We start from the raw sequence: 17,585 nt of genomic DNA, 5'->3' as shown, positions 1-17,585 counted from the left end.
GTTTCTTTAGAGACTAGTTTCAAAGGATGGAAAAATGGTTAATGTGTGGTGGAAATTATTTTGAAAAATTACAAAAAATAATAATACTGCAAAATTTTCCTAGTGCCCTTTATGCTACAGAACTAAATGAGTGATGATTTTTTTTTTAATAGTAGTATTCTGAACCAGACTGTATTTGTTGAATAACTGAAAGGTGACACTTTCAGGATTAAAAAAAAAAAAACAAATCAAATAAGATATTTTTCTCCATTGCGAATTAATTTTCTATTGATATGAACTGTTTCATTAATTTACTCATTTAAAAAAATTTCAGATACTGGTAACAGGTAAAAATGAAAATGTTCAAAAGAAAGAAATTTCTTTCTTCATCAGTTCTGCTTTCATAGGACAGTCGTTCAATAATCAAAGAGACAAATAACTGCAGAAAAATTATTATTCATTCAATGACAACAAAATTCTAATCACCAGCTAGCTACATTTAGGCACTTGTCCCTTTTCTGTGAGATGTTTTATTCCAGTAGTAAAAAATTGTTCGCATTGGTGTTTGAGTCATTCTTATAGCACATTCTTACCCTGCGCAGAAGTACCACATAAAAACACGTTGGAAGGACCAAACAAAAAAAAAAACATTTTGTGCAAAATTAGGACTGTAACGTATATATGACAACACCTCCCAATCTGACTTCTAAATAGCTTCCTGTCTTTTGAGTGGTATGGGGGATGGGTGTTATGATGCAAAAGACATAAACCTTATGAGAGAGAAACAGGATATTTCCTCCATATTGCAGGTTTCACTTTATTTTCTATCATGTTTCAACAATACTCACTCATCGTACATTACGCTAACAAATAATCCCAATAAATTGGACCTTAATAGTCCCAAAGCATTATTAGCATCACTTTACCAGCTGACATGTAAGTTTTGAATTTTTTCTGGTTGGCCAACTCAGATGATTCCATTCCATACCATGATGTTTCAATTCCACCTCAAAATGATGAATCCACATTTCATCATAAGTTATTATGCAATCTAAAAAGGCACTACCTTCCATTAAAAATTGTCATTTAAGTTTCATATAAATGTGAATTCAGGCATCTGTGATTTTCAGTCAAATGTCTCGGAATCCACCTTGAACATGCTTTGTGGTAATTCAGCTTATCTTGGATAATGGAATGGACAGTGCTGAAACTCATACTACAAATTATCTAAATTTTTATGCATCAGTCATTGCAAACGTAATGGGATTTTGCAAAGTGTAGTTGAAACTTTACCAGGAACATTCCACGCCAAATCACCCAGCTTAAGTAAAAATATTGATATTTTGATGAAATTTTTTTTTATGCCATCTATAGCTAAACATAATACCCAACATTTTTTAGTTTTGTTAAATTTGCTTAGGTTTTTTCACATTTGAATATTATTGAATAATTATGAATCGCCTGATTACAATAATAAAATGTAGGTACTTTGATCTGATCTTAAATGATTATTAGCAATCATAGAAAAGTCAATATTTGCTTACTTACTCAAAATTTCATGAAGAATCAAAAATTAAAGTAAAAAAGTATATCAAAATATATAAGTTCACTTGATAATAATCTAAAAAGTTATATAAATAAAAATTTCAAAGGTTTTACTTAATGACTTTTTTCTGACTAAACTTAGAATGAAACCATTGATGTTTGAAAGAGCTTAAAATTTACTTTAAGAATATGAAATAAAATTAATGGGTATTTTATATTATACTCTAAAAAACAATTATTTACAAAAGTCATCATGCACTTGAACTCTAAGGCAAGTACAATTGTTTTGTTTTAATTTGTAATTGTTTTTGAAGATTAGTATTAATGCATTTGTTTTTGTAATTTTAATATTTTTTATAAACTTTTATTTACCCGACCACCACGTATCTATGAATTAAATATTGTGATTGATTTTTTATCTCCTTCACTACATCCAATCACTTCCAAAATCTGCAAACTGTATAATACTAGTGATAGATATTCTGGTGAAATGGGTGGGGGAGCGGAGCAAAGACGATACATTAATCTCCACTAAAACTGAAATCAATTTTTGCAGAACCAAAAGCAAAACATACTGCACAGAAAAAGAAAAAATTATGAGTAAAGTAAAAATCAAAGTTGCATGTGTTTTACATCTCCCAAAAATTGAGTTTATCACCAATTCATCAAAAGAATCAATTCTGTGAATTAAAAAAGGGAAATGATTTAGATTATCTGATTGAACCACTGAAGATTATGTTGAAAATTATTCTGAACCGTAGAAGGTCAAAAAATTCAAGCAGAAGTTGAAGAGTGAAGATGATGACTTTAGTATAGTAGACTTATGCCAGGAGCAAAATATAAAATTAGCACTACCATAAATGATTACATGCAGAAATGCATATAATGCTTTAAGTTATTTAATTGCTATTGTACAATCTAGACAAAATTTACTCAGCTTTTAAAGAAAAATACCATCAGTACAAGATCAGAATTTCCAATTTTTGTCAACTAAGACCAAAATGGTGTATCACAATTGGTCAGGCAGGAATATACTCTGTACGCATTTGTGTAATCTATCAAAACCCAGTTTTGCTCGTAATCGCTATGAATCTAGACAAAGATTAAAGACTTCACCGATAAATTAGTATGTGATAGCAACAAACAAGCATGCTAAGAATTTGTGAAAAGTTAAAAAAATCAGATGAATTTAAAGATATATTTGTGAATTTTATAATTTCTTATAAAAATCTCTATAGTTAATACACTCTTACCACATACTGTTTTAACATTTGCAAATGAATTTTGGCTGTTATACACCTTCAGAAAATAAAAAATCTTATCACAGCACACTGTCTCTTCCAAGGTACACATTTCAAGTGGAATTCTTTTCAAACATCTGGTATTTTTTGTCAGAGGAGCCAACTTGTACGTCAGACTAATTCAGTTTATTCTATTAAACACTACTGATAAGTATATTTATAACTTATTGCAGGGATATGACAACAACAGCACTAATGTTAAATTTTATTTAATATCATGTTTAATCCTTACAATCAGCTTATGTAATATTTTTAATAATGAATAGCATGAAGTGTAATGCTTTAATAAGCATGCTCTAGTGCTCCACTTTAAGTAAGAGGAGCACCTGGAGCGAATGCGTGATAAAAGAATTCCTAAGCAGTCTTTTTTATACGCACCTGTTGGTAGGAGCAATAGAGGAAGACATAGAAAACACTGGAAAGAAGCCAGTACAGGCCACTGACCTAACCCGAGATGAAATAATGATTATGATAAAGCTTTAATTAAGTAAAGTTTTGTAGATTTTGTAAAAAATATAACATTTTTTTAATAATTTTTATTAATTTAATTCATGAACAAGCTCATGAAAATCAAACCAAGCTTTCCCAAAATAACTGAAGACATATATGTACATAAAGAAAAAATAAAGGTTCTTATTTTTTTGTTGATTAAAAAGCGGATTAAAACATATTAATACAAACCTCAAACAAACATGGCCAATAATAAAGATAAATCTTAAAAGTGCTTCTTGGGGTATATTTTTTAATGTACTTGATGGCTGCTCTTCTTCTTCGTTAATAGAAGAAGAGAGTTTGCCACTCTCAGAAATTGAAGGAAGAGATGCTGGAACAAAAATTGCATAAAAAAATAAGAATTCTAATTTTAAAGATGCAAACATAAATACCCTATCATGAAATAATACTAACAATCATCCACAAAAATTCAAATTCTTAAATCACTGAATTTATTTTACTGAGGAAAAATCCATTTATCAATCTTTATTTTTTTAACATTTATTTTTTAGATGACTGAAAAAAATCAAAGTTATTATATATATATAATTCTGCAGATTTAAATAAATGCATCACATATTATTTTAAAAATAATTAAAACAATCAAATTTAATGCCACTATTTAATTAGTACAAATGAGGATTTTAAAAATTTAGTGCAATTAAAATCAATGAATATCATCCACCTTAACATTTTATTAAGGATGTTTACAACTGGAGAAAAGGTTGCCATCAAGGTTGAACAATAGTATAATTAGAAGCAGATTTACTGGAATGCCTGTGAATGATCTTATGTCAATTAGTCAGTCAGTAATTGTTAGAACATTACCTAATTCTTAATATGTTAAATGCTATTCATGCAACTCATGCAGGATGGATTTAATCTGCTCTAAATGGATTCATCATTCATACATGAATATAACTGTATAAGGTGTCCCAATAATAAATGAAATTTTAATTAAAAGAGAAAAAAAATCACTCTTTGTCAACAGTATTTAATATTTTTATTACATAAAGTACAATTTAGGTTAATATAAAATAGTATATCAGCCAAATTACTGCCATGATTCTGTCTGCAGGTGTCCCACTCTTTTAATAAAATTTTCAAATCCATATTTACATGCCTGTAAGTCAATTTCTTCGTTACAGCAGCAAATTTTGTTCTTCAACTCCTTAAGAGTGTTGTGGGTTATTGGCATAAAGAAATAGCAAAGTATTAGATTGTATGACCTTGCTGACCAATTCTGATCTCCAAGACCTGAAAATTTGGTTAGCAACAATTGAATGGTTTCATGCAATGCATTGTGTGGCAGGTCACATCGTTCAGTCGAAAACCATCCACTTCCATATCTTTCAATTTTGACAAAAAAAATTTTCAAAAATAGCACAATAACAAGTAGTATTCACTGTAACAACACCAGCATCATTCTTGAGGAAATAGAACCCGATCACTTCCCCAGCCCAAATTGCACACCATACGGTCACTTTTTGTGGATGCGTGTGCACCACCCTTGGGTTTTCACTGCCCCAAATTCGAAAATTTTATTTATTCACAAAGCCATTATGGTGGAAATAAGTCTCGTCACTAAAGATTATTTTCCAGTAATATTCACTTCCTTACATTCAAACTCCCAACTGACAAAGTCTCTTCATTCCTAGGAAGCAGATCTAGAATCATGATGTATGAGGAAAAGGTCTTTTTTCAAAATTTGTTGCACACGTAGCCTTTGAAATGTTTAATTGGTGTGCTGTATTGAAGTTATCAATTGTTTCATTCTCACTCACTGCAGTGATGTTTTGTGAAGACTGACTGGAACAGTGATGCAAACAGTGTGTATCATCTTAAAGGGAATGTATATGCTCAAATTTTTAAGCAACTTTTCAACAGTTGAAAAAGATGAGGCGTTATGTCTAATGAAATGAGTGTAATTTTCTCATAATTTCTGCCAAACAACCCTTATTTTTGTAACGGTTTTTACAATAAGAAAAATATTGTTCTAATGTATACTGTTGAATTTCTAATAATCTCTAAGTCTTACTAAGACGGACATCAAATATGGCAACTTAAGGATTTGTAGTTTGAAAATAGCATATAATTTAAAATACTGGTTCTTACTGAGACACCTTTTATGTTCCTTTAGGTATTGACTGGAATACAAGCTATTTTTGAGCTTGTGGTTGAGTGTGTACCTTCCCCAGTTTCACAATCTTGCTGTCTGAGAACTGTTACAATGGTTTTGTGCCCTTACTTTTTAGATGATTCATACCCTTTTCACAGGGATTCAGAGGATTTGGCGCACAATTTGTTTGAGCACCCACCTCATCAATGGCGAAAAGAGTGGCAACGACTCCTGGTCACAAGTCCTTGTTACGAGCAAAGGAGCCATTACCCTTAGCACTGCTGATGCTCTTTTAGAGCGCAGGCCATAATCTGTAACTGTGTTGATTTTTGATTTCACACATTTGATCCAGTAGCGGCAAAGAGGTGCAAACAGTAACAGGAGAATACAGAAGGTCTCCAGCTGCCCATGGCTCATGCGGGTAGTCGTCACGCTTGTGCCCAACATCTAAATAGAAGGAATACAGCAAGCATTTAGTGTTCGTATACTGTTAGGTCAGGGCATCTCTGACCATGACAGATTTTAGTAAGGTAGGTAAGAAGCCTAGCCGGAGGAGGGGCCGGAGCCTTATACTTTGACCTCCTCAAACACTGGTCCTGACAACGATAGTTCAGAGGTAGATATAGGGGTGACCACCCAGGAGGGTATGAACCCACTTATTGAAGCCAGGGGCAGGCCTGGCAGCTCTGCTCCTTTGGCCCGTGATGTTTTGGCAGAACTGGGTGGCTTGTCTTCCTATTTAGAAAACCCCAAGTGTACTAGTGCTGCTACCAAGAAAAGATTATTGCTCCGACTCAGATTCTTCCAAGTGGCTTTTACAGCTCTCGAAGGGTTCAAAAATCTTACCACACGGCCTAAAGTAACTGTGCCGGAGCCGCCTTCCAGCAGGACTGCAGGTTGGTCTTAAACGGGTAGGCATGATACCCAGAAATATCAGTCTTCAAGGTAAGTTCTGGTCTCTTTCAAAAATTTACACCTACGGGCAGACGATTTATCGATTTAGGGTCCTGCAGAGTAAAAGAGTACATGGATATCCAAAATGTTTCAAGTGCTGCAGATATGGTCACAGGGCTAAATTTTGTAAGTTTGCTTTGGTGTGTGCTCATTGTGGCGAAGAGAGCCACAAGCGTAACAATTGTTCGCATAGGTCCAAGGCTCTGACCTGTGCTAACTGTAAAAGGTTGCACAAAAATCATGAGCACCTAGTTGTTAGTAAGGAGTGTGGTTGTTACATAATGGCCGTTACACTGAACTATAATTCATAGATGGTTATATTTAGTCAACTAAATGCCCAGGGTGCTTATGTAGTCCAGGTTGAGTTAAGTAAGATTGTAGAGAGACGGAGCTTCAATGCTGTCCTTCTGCAGCACCCATATGTAATTAGGGGTGATCTGCCGTGCTTTCACAGCTGGAAAATGTTTTGTGTAGGACATACCTGTGTCTGCTATTCTGTTCAGGAAGTCACTTGATAGTGTCTTTATACGGCAGGTTTATGATGAGCATCATGTTGTGGTCAGACCTGCCATTCGTGGACAGAACCTTACAGTTGTCAGTTCATATTTCCAATACAGGGATCCAACTGAGGAACATCTAGCAAGATGGGATAGGATCCTTCGTGTTGTGGGTAATGGTCCAATCCTTATTGGTGCCGATGTTAATGCGAAGTCACTTTTCTGGCACAGTGGGAACACTGATCATGGCATTGGCCTAATTGACAGTTTCATAGCGTAGCACAATTTTGAGGTCTTTATTGCTGCAGACCAGTTGGCCACTTTCATTGGTATAGTTAATGGACGACAGGCCTTTTCAGGTAACCCACCGGGTTGGTCTAGTGGTGAACACGTCTTCCCAAATCACCTGATTTGGAATTCGAGAGTTCCAGCGTTCAAGTCCTAGTAAAGTCAGTTATTTTTACTCGGATTTGAATACTAGATTGTGGATACCGGTGTTCTTTAGTGGTTGGGTTTCAATTAACCTCACATCTCAGAAATGGTCGAACTGAGAACATACAAGACTACACCTCATTTACACTCATACATATCATCCTCTGAAGTATTATCTGAACGGTAGTTACCGGAGGCTAAACAGGAAAAAAAAGGCCTTTTCAGGTACAAATATTGACATCACCATTGGTAGGGACATCTCTGGCAGGGTCCTGGACTGGTCTTTGGTCAACGACTGTTCTAGCGATCATCGGTTGATACTATTCAAAATAGTGGATGAGCTGTGTGATGGCCATGAGGGACACTTTCCTGTTCACTGAGGATGCTTCCTGCATAGGAAGGCTGAAATTCTCCTTTATGTTGGAGTCCAGCCTGGAGATCTTTTCTCAAGTCCTTGATGGCTTGCCATTAGATGTCCTGACAGAAAATTTCACCTCTGTGGTGGTGGCAGCGGCTGAAGCCGCTGTTCCTAGAGGCACTGGCCGGGAACGTATACCTGGTTGGTGGTCTCCCGGAATCTGACAGCAATGAAGCAGTCTGTGATCTGACTTAAAAGGTCTGTGTAATGAGAGGGTGATCCCAATCGGTGTGCAGCCTTAACTGCAGATTACCACAGAGCAAGGACTAGGTACTTTCACAGCATTAGGTCCTCCAAGCGTAATTCCTGGCGCTCCTTCATTCAGGAGCAAGGGAATAGAGACCCTTGGGGCGTTCTGTATAGAGCCCTTGGATATAAGCGCAGGAAAGATGTCCTCCTGTCAGTTCTGTCAACCCGCAAGGGTGTGGCAATTGATAAGAACCATGTCCTTAATATTTTGCTGAATGATTTGCTCCCAAATGACACTATGGTGGATGAGGCACAAGGCCCCCGGGATATGATTGTATCACAGTGAAGCTCCTTGTCCGAGCACTTCCAGTGGTCCTAGTCCTCTAACTAGAATATATAATAGGTTGCTCTTCGCCGGCCATTTCCTGGCATGTTGGAAGCATGGAGATTTTGTGTTGTTCAAAGGTGAGCGACAAAGATCCTACTGTTAGTTCTTCTTACCATCCACTAATGCTCTTGCCTGTGATTGGCAAGGTTTTTGAGACGATCCTATATTTGCGTATTAATGTTAGATTGGCCACTGATCATTTGCTAATGGACAACCAGTATGGTTTCCGACTGGGCAAGAGCACTGAGGATGCCATACTAAAGGTGATGGGTATAGCTTCCTCCAGTCCATGTAAATTTGTATTAGGGAATTTCCTGGACATATCCGGGGCATTTAACAACTTATGGTGGCCCTCTGCCCTGTTTCAGATGCAGAAGCGTAAGTGTACATGAAATGAAGTGTTCTCAAGTTATTTCAGCCATCAGACCGTTTCCCTGCGTGATGGCTGCTCGGAGGTTCGTAAGACCTTAACTAAAGGATGTCCTCAGGGCAGTGTTCTGGGGCTCCTTCTTTGGATCATAGAATTCGATTCGATGTTTCGTTTAATATTGCCATATGGTTGTCATGTCATCGCTTATACTGACAATGTGATGCTACGGTTTGAAGGGGATTAGGGTAATGAGGTAGAATTCTGAGCTGCTCGTGCATGTGAGGCACTCTTAAGGGCCGATGGGCTGCTTCCCAACGAATCCAGGTTCAGATGGCTGGTCTCCCCATTCAGTACGTTACGACTAAAAAAAAACTGGGTGTTAACCTTGATGAGAATTTTCGGTTCAAGGAACATCTAAAGTATGCAGTAAAAAAGGGCCACTGTTGCCTTTTACGGAATCAGTAGTCATTCATCCCGATTGGGGGTTGAATGCACATCCTTTACAAAGATGTCAGCAAAGCTATTATGCTGTATGCTGCGCCTGTCTGAGCTCACCGCATGGCTTTTAGGTATTGCACACACATTTTGCTATGGGCCCAGCGACTCCTCTTGCTAGCTGTTATAGGACTGGCTGTTTACAGAACAGTCTCGCAGGAGACAGTCTGTGTTATAGCTGGAGTCAAATCAATAGATATCTTGGCTAACGAGCATAAGGAACGCTACATTTCCAAGGTAAATAACCTATTGATGTCAGAACGAAAGCAGGAGATTGAACACTGGGGCCTAGCATCTTGGCAGGTCAGGTGAGATGAATCCCCCACAGGTCACTACACGCATGGTGTATTTCCTATAGTGTCTAATTTGGGTGCGATTAAATGGGTCTCCCTCAATCGGTATATCACAGTTTCTCCCCAGGCATGGTGTTTTCTGGGCGAGTTTGGCTAGGTTTCATTTGGTGGATTCGAGTCAATGCTCGGATTACAGAACTGATGATACAGTGGACCACATCCTCTACATCTGTCCCCGATATGGGGTCAAACATTCACGACCTGTTAGGGAACTTGAGAGAATCCATTCCTTTCTGGAACTCCATACCAACTGGATGATCCACGAGGAATGGTCTATAGTGGCTGGTTTTCTTCGCGCCCTTGCAATATGCCGGTCTGCACAGAGGGAGTTTCATCGAGGTACTAGATCATGGTAGGATGGAAGATCATGGTCGGGTGGCTAGGGTTCTGGCTTAGGCACTGGATTGGTTGGAGGTAGGCACATTGGCATCATGACATGGTTATATTGGTATTGTTTGTGATTCGATTTGGGGGTCCTGCTTTGAGGGGGGGGCTGCACTGTCAGGGTATGGTAGCCTGTATGACTGGGGGCATGGCTTCCTTCCGCCAGTGGCAGTCCTGATCATGACTTTATAATGCCATGCAAGACACCATGATGCGACCAGGTGGGGGTACAGGATTTGTCCCCCACTTCTGCACGGACTGGAATAAGCTTACATTCCCCTTGTTAGGTGACCTAAACTGGTTGACTGGGTGTGGGTCTGAATTTCTATGTTGCGTAAAACACAATTTTGATTGGTATGAGTGTAGCATTGATTTAACATTAAACTTGTTTGTTTTCTGAGGCATTCACAGTCACAAACTATGCTGTCAAATCTGGACTAGGCGCGAGGTTCGTGCTTTAGTGGTTTCGGTCAGTTAGTTTGAGTTGATCATGTTACGTTGGATGTGAAGATGTCCGTTTGAGGCCTACGTGAAGGCGAAATTTGATATGTATTTACTGATGCAAATGTCTGCCGAGGCATTTACATCAGTGGCATCCCAACCGAGGCCTGGCTGATGACTGTGAGATGTAATCAGTTAGAGGGTCTAAAGACGACTCCGGTGCAGCCCCTCAGGGCAATTGAATAGAGGGGGTGGTGTGGCGACTGGTGAAGTCACAAGGTGGGTGTCTTCCCCCTACAGGGTTGGGATGGAATACATGTTGACTGAAGAGCTTTGTCAAGTTAGCTCAGAACTTGGGAAGTAATATAAGTAAATTATGTTATTCATTTTTGTAATTGGTCTCATACATTATTTTTTAATCTTTTAAAATTCATATGTTAAAACACTGATTACTTTTATCAAAGTTTTATATTATTATTGTTGTTTTATTGATATTCTGCATCAGTGTTTCCCAAACTGTGATCTGTTATTGAGGGACAGGTAGCCTGACAGGCAAGCTTAAATAAATATATGAAGAGAATTCATATATAATGAAATGCAATGCACACTGGAACGTGACACAACAAAATGTCACACAAAACACATAAGACCGCCTTCTTATAGATTCATCCCCCTACTACTAAAACATTCCAAAACTCATTGACTCATGCTCTCTCCATTTCTAACAGCCACCACTGTTAAGAAGTGAACTTTGCCTGTTATGTCAACGCATCTAAAAAAAACATATAGGGCTTGATAAACATGGTGTAAAAGTATATTTTAATTGTTACAAAAACTTACAATCATTTTTCCACGTAGTCATCATTTACAGTTACATACTTCTCCCAACGGTGAACCGGTTTTCTCAATCTGTGAATGAAAAATATTAGTGATCTTTCCTTGATCCACGACCACACAGCGTCCTTCAGTTCATCATCAATGGGGAAATGAATACACTTAATATCCATCCCTTTCTTTAATTGCAGAAAGTGGAAACTGCAGGGTGCCAAATTTGTTGAGTATGAAATACTTAGTGAATGTGGAATAAATTCAAATTTAAACTCAACAAAAGCCTTGGCAGTTGCATGTGATGTGTATCTGGCAGAACATTTCGTGTTGCAGAATTATTGGCTACATGGATTCTCAAACACAAAATACTCATTTCCTAAGGCGTTGAACATGTTTATGTATATCTAAAAATTTACAGTTGACCTGGTTTCCAGATAGTTAGTCACGTTTAAGTGTTTGAAATCCCCGAATACTGTAAATGTTTTTTGCAGAGGGTTGTGTTCTGAATATTTTTAACTGTGGTGAACTATAGTGCCAGTCTTCCATGCTTCACTATTTTATTTTCCAGCTCATAAATATGCACTAAGTTTTGTCTACCATCACAATATTGAAAAGAAAGTCACTTCCTTGTCACGATAATGTTTCAGAAGCTGTTCACAACATTCCCTTTTTGTTTTCTATGTGTTTATATGGCACAAACCTCAAACAGCTTTTATGTAGTCCTGTTATACAATACTCGTCCTTTTGTTCTACTCGTTCCTACTCATTGCCCTACTTGTTATGCCTACTTCAATATGCCTATCTGGGTGGCAATGCAATGATAATTTTGAATTAATTCATCTGTACAACAATTTCAGCCACAAAGCAATTCATCGGTTGTGTAAACTGTATAAATTAAGTAATGCCGGATAACAATTATTAATAATCACTTTCTTTATTTAATTTTTAATTTACATTACGTTAGTTAAATATTACATTAAATTATGACATTTAGGTTAATTACACATTTTATAGAATATTAAGATTCTGGCTAGCACAGATATACATTTTCATGTTAATTCGTTCATTCATTTACGTTATAAAGGAAAGTAAAATTCGTACCATTAATTCTAACAATAATTAAGACCAGCTGGTTCATTAACAAATAAGAAGAAAGAAGATGACAGGAGATGTTTACATTAAGCAAGAGGTCAAAGAAAACAAATGAATCTGAACATATCCCTTCTTTAGATGCTTCTCATCCAGTTACATAAACTGATAGACCAATGAGAGGTTCACCCTCAATATTTGCTTTATTGGTTTCTGAAGCACAAAATTTTATTGGCTATCTAATCACAGTATTTTGATCAACAGATTTATCACCATAAACAGCTTTTATATGATGAAGAATGTCACTAGTGTTCACTTTTTTCGCTATTAAAAATTCATTTGTTGCATATTGTTTTAGATGCATTGATATAGGAGGCATACTTGACTCCATACCAATGACAACTTATAGAAAATTAGAGGCCATGAGTAAACAGTTTGAAATGTTAGTATTAGGGAGATGAAACTATAAGATGGCAGTACCTGTCACTTTGTGACTTTTTTTCATATTAAATTCCAGTTTGTTTAACATTTCAGCTGCCCCTCACACTATTGTAGCATAATTATTACACTATTAAAGTAATGTAACAAGCAAGTTAAAAAATATACTTTTCACACATACCACCTTTAGTGTTGGTAATTTCTTTTAAACAGATCATTACTTACAACACCCAGATGTAAAAGTTTTTCCTTTGATAATACAAAAAGCACACAAAAATAACAAGCAAAATTAACAATGTAATAATTTTTTTTTTTAAATCCAAACAACTTACTACGTTTGTTTTTCAAAGTTAATGAATGAAGTATAACAATAAGTCTAAGGCACAACTGTTCAGGCTGCATAGCAAGCTATAACAAAACATAACAACAAAATATAATTTTTTTTATCAAATACTAACATAACTAATTTTTAACAAAAAAAAAAAAATTTAACTTAATATGAGGGCAATTTCATAAAGTAACTTCCGATTTATTAAAAAATACCAACTGATAAGAAAACAATTTATTATATAAATCTTAAAGCTACCATCTTTTAGCAACTTTTCTACAAATTGCCATCCAAATTAAGGCACTTGTCATATAACTCTACCGTCTGTGAATTAAGCCAGGTAGGAACACTGTTTTTCAGCTCCTTATCATTTTCAAAACGCTGCATCACTAACCATTTCTTCATTTGTAGGCAAAAATGATTGTGGGAGCCAAATCAAGGCTGTAACTCCCATTTGAAACTGTCAATTTGGCATTGAGTGCGTACTGCAGTATGTGGACAAGCATTGACATGAAGAAAAATTATGCATCAACTCAGCATGCGGCATCATTTGTTTTATATGGCTGTTCTCAATTTCTTCAACATCTCACAATAAGTTTCAGCGTTATTTCAGTTAGGGGCTATACAGAAATTAACTTACAGTCCTCAGTACTGCACAGAGTTGAAAAACGATGTTACTACCTGCCTTAATTCACAAGCGGCAAAGTTTTATGATGAGGGTATTTAAAAATTTGTTTACAGATACGACAAAAGTACCTTAATTTGGATGGCAATTACATAGAAAAGTAGCTAAAGCATGTGTCTGTAGATGTATGTAATAAATTGTTTTTTTATCAATTGGTTTTTTTTTTAATAAGGAATCGGAAGTTACTTTCCAAATAGCCCTCATAGTTAAATTTTATAATTAAAAAATCAAACTGAATGAAATCAGGATGTTATTTTTGGGTAAAATTGTCAATTGTTTAATTTCAATGCATATTTTAATATTATTATTACTTAATTTATAAGGAATATAGACACTTTCAAGATGTAATCATCACAATATAATTTCAACTTTTCCTTATTCAAGGCACTCTTTACAATTACAAACACTAAATATTGTCAGCATAATTAGATGTTTGTTTATTATACTTACTTGCTAGTAAATAATCCTGAAAGAATTTTTTTAGTTTTTATTTGTTATTCGTATTCAGAATTTTTTTTAATTTGCTCTTCACAATTTATTTTATAGACACCTGTTTTATTAAATTAACAATTAGATTTCTTGTTATTAAATAATTAATATAAATTCTTGTCTTAGGTTAGATTAGTTAGGAATTCTCAAATTCTTGTCTTAGGAATTTTATAGTTAACTGGTTTATTTTTTTACCATAACTTATAAAGAAATACAAAAATATTTTTTTTTTTTGTTTCTGTTAATATTGTAAATTTATTCAAAACAATGAAAAATAACTAATAAGCACATAATATGATGAATGGTGTACAGAAATAATAAATTTAAATTATTCAGATTAATCTTACATTTAACAATGTATTCATTAATCAGTTTCATTATACACCAGTGAACTGTAATACCACCAGAATAAATCATTTTACTTCAGTGTTCAAGAAAGAAAACATTTATTACAACAATATTAAATTTTAGTTGTTTTCAAATATTTTTTATAATTAAAGAACACCATGTTTTGAAGAAAGAGACCTCTGCGAAAGTACTCAACGGAACAAAAAATAAAGAAAAAGAAGTGTTCTATTTTATTTTGTTTGATATATTTTGCTTTTAGAATACAATTTTTAAACAATTTGTTGATATACTAGGAATGATAAAAAAATAATGAAAATATTTTAATTTTGTGCTCAAAGTCTTTCCATCTGAGTTGGTTTTTACCCACTTACACTTTCTATAATATATATCAACATTTTATTTTCAGCCAGGTTAGATGCGTAGTTCAAATTTGGAAACTGAGCAATTAGGATATATTTTATTACTAGTTCCTATTTAGTGTTTGAAAGTGACGGAACAAAGGCTTTGCATTAAAAATGGAATAAAGTGCAGTGAAGAGGTGAAGATGTTAGAGAAGGTTTTTGGCGAAGATAATGTGAACACCAAGGTTTTATGAGTGGTACAGTTTCCAAAAGGTTGGACATACTAACACAACAAAGACCAATGAAAATATCAACCAATCAAATAAAAAACATTGTTATCAATAATCATGAATCAGTATTAGAAAAGTTGCTTATCTCTTACGGGTTGTGCATGTGCAACAAATTCTACTGATATTTTGGGTATGAAACAAGTAACAGCAAAATTTGTTCCAAAACTGTTGAAATTTCGACAAAAGTAAAAGAAGAATTGTTAGCTGACATCACTGATGGCTCAGAATTACTCATGCATACCATAACAGGTGACAAAACATGGGTATACAGTAACGATATTGAAATGACAGTCCATCATCCCAGGGGGTATAGCTCAGTGGTAAAGCATTCGACTGCAGTCCATCATCCCAATGGAAGTTTCCTGAAGAACCAAGACCAAAAAAAGCTACCAAGTTTGATCGAATGTTAAGGTTCTCCCTAATGTTTTTATTGATTACAATGCCTTCATCCATTATGAATTCTTACTACAAGATTGTACTGCCTCATTATGCTTTACAAGTTTGATACTGCCTCAATCAAATTTTTGCTAAATGACTAGAATGTTGTGTAATGACTGAATAGCCACCACGTTGAAGCAATTTGTTATCTTCCAATTTTTCATTATGGGAATCTTCTAAATGTGGTATATTCGTCAAATCCTGAACTACTTCAAGCTGACAATTGACAACTCAGTTGATTTTATAAATCGGGACAAAACTTTACAGGAAAAAATTATAATCTAGTAGTTAAATGCTGCCATGATTACTTAAACACAGGTTGACACTTTGAACACTCCTCTGATATATAGTAAACATGTAATAGTAATGTAATAAACATAAATAATGGCTACAATAATCATTTTCATTTTACTAATCCTTCCCTAACTTTACTAAAAATAAAACAGATATTTCTACTAACATTTCAGATAATACAAAGAAAAAATGTTTCACCTTAAACCACAAATTTATAGCACTTTCAACCATGTAAAGGTAATTTTCTTCACCGAAGTCCAAGAAATGTTCCACAATGCTATTGTACAATTCAGAAAATATTCTGTGATCATTTAGAAACCTAAAAAATAAAAAAGTAAACAAAGATTTATTTACAACTTAATTACAGATTATAAGACATAAAATAACAGAAAGCTTCAATGGATGAACTGAAGCCATGGTTAATTTAACATTTTTACAAAAGGTCTATAGATATGATCATCTATGCAGTGTTAAAATTGAAAATAAAAATGACTAAATTAGCAAAAAAGCAATACTGAAATTTATTACTATAGCAGACTAGGAAAAAAGAAGGCCTACAGCCCGCCACAAAAATATTACATGGTTTGTTTCATTACACATGACCTTTTGTTAAATGTTTTGCCAACTGTAACTAAATAACATTCATGAATTATCATACTAACAACAACAAAAACTTACAATAAAAAGCTTTTTTACAATAAAAAGCATCAAAATCCTGAACATTTTTAGCTCTTTCTTGTGTTGTGATTGTTTAACACGCTCTAACCACAATTTTCTCCTTTTTTATCCTTAAAACACAAATATAATTTTACAAAAATCATTCATATCAAGAAGCATAAATCATTCGAATGAATAAATCATTTGAGTGCTGCATGCAGCCACCCGGCACACCACTATATTGGTCCACTCTGCATAAATAGCAGCTAAAATGAAATTTTTTTTTGTGTTCAGTCAATAGATTGGTTTAATGCAGCTCTCCAAGATTCCGTATCTAGTGCTAGTCGTTTCATTTTGGTATAACCCCTACATCCTAAATCCCTAACAATTTGTTTACATTTTCCAAACGTTGACTGTATGCACAATTTTTCCCTTCTACCTGACCCTCTAATATTAAAGTGACTATTCCAGGATGCCTTAATATGTAGCCTGTAAGTCTGTCTCTTCTTTTAACTATATTTTTCCAAATGCTTCTTTCTTCATCGATTTGCCATAACATCTCTTCATTTGTCACTTTACCCACCCATCTGATTTTTAACATTCTCCTATAGCACCACATTTCAAAAGCTTCTAATCTTTTCTTCTCAGGTACTCCGATCGTCCAAGCTTCACTTCCATAAAAAGCTATGCTCCAAATATATACTTTCAAAAATCTTTTCCTGACTTTTGAATTAATTTTTGATGTAAACAAATTATATTTCTTACCGAAGGCTCATTTCGCCTGTGCTATTTGGCATTTTATATCGCTCCTGCTTCGTCCATCTTTAGTAATTCTACTTCCCAAATAACAAAATTCTTCTACCTCCATAATCTATTCTCTTCCTATTTTTACATTCAGTGGTCCATCTTCGTTATTTCTACTACATTTCATTACGTTTGTTTTGTTCTTGTTTACTTTCATGCGATTGTTCTTGCGTAGGACTTCATCCATGCCGTTCATTGT

General features: G+C 34.9%; 1 protein-coding gene across 1 annotated transcript in view; it reads right to left on the bottom strand.

The window, feature by feature from the left end:
• Nucleotides 1–17,585, bottom strand: part of Cap-D2 (CAP-D2 condensin subunit) — a 127,487-nt gene that overhangs the window by 36,294 nt on the left and 73,608 nt on the right. Inside the window, exons 15-17 of the mRNA XM_075354479.1 lie at nucleotides 16,124–16,244; nucleotides 13,045–13,120; nucleotides 3,507–3,648 (exon numbers count right to left, since the gene is read on the bottom strand). Of these exons, the coding sequence (XP_075210594.1) occupies nucleotides 3,507–3,648; nucleotides 13,045–13,120; nucleotides 16,124–16,244 (339 nt within the window). The remainder of the gene's footprint in view (nucleotides 1–3,506; nucleotides 3,649–13,044; nucleotides 13,121–16,123; nucleotides 16,245–17,585) is intronic.

The sequence above is a fragment of the Lycorma delicatula genome, chromosome 1 (genome assembly GCF_047948215.1).
Source record: "Lycorma delicatula isolate Av1 chromosome 1, ASM4794821v1, whole genome shotgun sequence".
Classification (NCBI taxonomy): domain Eukaryota; kingdom Metazoa; phylum Arthropoda; class Insecta; order Hemiptera; family Fulgoridae; genus Lycorma; species Lycorma delicatula.
Note: the sequence above shows the minus strand (reverse complement) of the source record. Positions and strands in the feature narration are given on the sequence as shown.